The 2536-nt window shown below is 36.6% G+C and overlaps 1 protein-coding gene across 1 annotated transcript; it reads right to left on the reverse strand.

Annotated features, from left to right (window-relative positions):
• Window positions 1-702: 702 nt before the first annotated feature.
• On the reverse strand, window positions 703-2183 carry LOC114173395 (chalcone synthase 17-like). Its single transcript, XM_028057762.2, has 2 exons — window positions 1904-2183; window positions 703-1801 (listed from the first exon to the last, which is right to left on the reverse strand). Exons 1-2 carry the CDS (start codon window positions 2079-2081, stop codon window positions 810-812), a joined length of 1170 nt encoding a protein of 389 aa, XP_027913563.2. The 5' UTR covers window positions 2082-2183; the 3' UTR covers window positions 703-809.
• Between the last annotated feature and the right edge of the window lie 353 nt (window positions 2184-2536).

Here is a 2536-nt window from a genome sequence, read left to right on the forward strand (position 1 = left end):
CTATATTTTATTCATGTTATTAACTTACAAATACAATTTGTTTATTTTAATTCCAGGATTTTATTGTTCAACATTACTTGAGTTTTCAAACACACCTGAAGTGTAAGCTTTTACAATACTTATAATTTTAGAAAAAATAAGATGTATATGTTTTTTTTTTCTTATTTATCATTAAAAATCTTATGACAGGGAGAATCAGAAAGTTTGAATGTAAAATATATTTCACCAACGATTTTAGGATAATATTCTTTCAGGTATAATAACCAATTAACTTTTTTATTTTTCTTACAGGAGATTGGGTTGAAGAGATAGCTTAATTATTGAACTTAGAGAAGAATTTCACCAATCATTCAAATGTGTATAATCCCTTAAAACAATCTCTTAATAATTATCTAATATTTTCCTTTGCATTAATTTGGTTAAATAGGTGGATGATTTAAAAGAAAATATACTTTCAGAAAAGGTTAATGTAAAAAACTATTATAGTGTATTATATGTATCTTCTTCAAATTACAAGTATGGTTTACAACTGTGTTCAGAAATCAAAGATACGTATCAAAAATACAACTTTGTATTTAAAATAAATAAATTGTATATGTAAGTCAAGAATATGATATAAAATATAGTCATTTGAAATTAATAGATATGATATTTCTACGTACACAATTAATTTTAGAATCACTGTATAAAAGTGCAAAATAATTTTCTTAAAAGGTTTATAATTGTATATTAGTATCACGAATACAATTATTCTTTAAAATTTGATGAAAAAAAAATCATACAAGTAATAAGGAAATGATAGAATGATCTTATATCTCCACGCTATGGAGAACAACGGTCTCAATGGTAAGTCCTGGTCCAAAGCCAAACAAGACACCCCATTCAAGTCCTTCACCTGTGGTTTTGAGTTTATTTTCAGTTGATTTCCTCCTCATTTCATCCAAAATGAAAAGCACACATGCACTTGACATGTTCCCATAGTCACTAAGCACATCTCTAGTGGCCTTCATTTTTTCAGGTTTGAGACCCAACTTTTGCTCAACTTGGTCAAGAATTGCAGGTCCACCAGGGTGTGCAATCCAGAAGATGGAGTTGTACTCAGAGATGTTCAATGGATCGAAGGCCTCGGAAAGTGCCTTCCCAATGTTCTTTGAGACAATCCCAGGAACATCCTTAAGGAGGTGAAAAGTGAGTCCAACTTCACGAAGGTGGCCATCAATGGCACCTTCACTGTCTGGAGCAATGGTCTGTGCAGTCCAAACAAGCTCAAACAATGGCTTCTCAATTTGTGGAATTGGGTCAGAACCAACAATGACTGCAGCTGCTCCATCTCCAAACAGTGCTTGACCCACAAGACTGTCTAGGTGAGTTTCACTTGGGCCACGGAAGGTGACTGCAGTGATCTCAGAACACACGACAAGCACACGGGCTCCCTTATTGTTCTCAGCTAAATCCTTGGCCAATCTAAGAACCGTGCCTCCTGCAAAGCACCCTTGTTGGTACATCATGTACCTCTTGACATAGGGGCGAAGTCCGAGGAGTTTGGTGAGCTGGTAATCAGCACCAGGCATGTCGACGCCACTGGTGGTGCAAAAGATCAAGTGTGTAATCTTTGACTTTGGTTGTCCCCATTCCTTTATGGCCTTCACTGCAGCATCTTTCCCTAACTTTGGTACCTCTACCACTACTATGTCTTGCCTCGCATCCAAAGAAGGTGCCATGTAAGCACACATGTTGGGATTCTCCTTCAGGACCTCCTCTGTCACGTGCATGTATCTCTTCTTGATCATCGACTTGTCGCCTGGAACATCATAAACCAAATATTAGCTTGATTCAACAATAGACATTATGAAACATCATGTGAAAGTGAAAAGACTATACATATATTGATTCAAGAACTTACACATGCGTTGGAACTTCTCCTTGAGATCGGTCATGTGCTCACTATTTGTAATTCTAAAGTAATAGTCGGGATAGGTGCTCTGATCAACACAGTTCGGTGGAGTAGCAGTTCCAATTGCAAGGATGGTTGCAGGCCCCTCTGCCCTTTGAGCTTGACGGATCTCCGACACACTCACCATCTTCCTTTCCTTTCCTTTGATATATGGAACTAACAATAGAAGTGGCAGATGATGTTGCTGATAACTCAGGTTGCTGAAGTTGTGTGTTTGAAGACGTGAGAGGAGTTAGGTTTTTATATGTATGCAAGGGTGGATAGGAAGTGGGTAGGTGAAAATATCACGTGCATCATCTTACCTTGCCACGAGGTAGCGGAGGAAGATATTGGAGCAATGGTGTTGTTAGGTTTCATTTGAAGTAATTATATGAAAAGATCACTAATTATTGGTATTATTCAAATCTATTTTTCTACTTTGTTACTTCCTTTGTCGTGGTCAAGCAGCATTAAGTTCTATGAACCAAGAATAGAATGTGTCTGCTAAATTATTTTAAATTAAAATTTCAAAGTGATTACTTCATTCTTGCACGGTCAACCTAATGGAGCCACCTACCCATTTTCTACCAAATAAGCATTTTT

The sequence above is a fragment of the Vigna unguiculata genome, chromosome 2, assembly GCF_037176805.1.
Source record: "Vigna unguiculata cultivar grain cowpea cultivar isolate G323 ecotype 2 chromosome 2, ASM3717680v1, whole genome shotgun sequence".
In the NCBI taxonomy this organism is placed as follows: Eukaryota; Viridiplantae; Streptophyta; class Magnoliopsida; order Fabales; family Fabaceae; genus Vigna; species Vigna unguiculata.

What these genes read in the sequence shown, in the direction of transcription:
- LOC114173395 (XM_028057762.2), bottom strand. Translation starts at nt 2,081, where the DNA reads ATGGTGAGTGTGTCGGAGATCCGTCAAGCTCAAAGGGCAGAGGGGCCT. An exon ending in GGAGAAGTTCCAACGCATGT is followed by an intron (nt 1,802 to 1,903) that starts GTAAGTTCTTGA and finishes ATGATGTTCCAG; the next exon opens with GCGACAAGTCGATGATCAAG.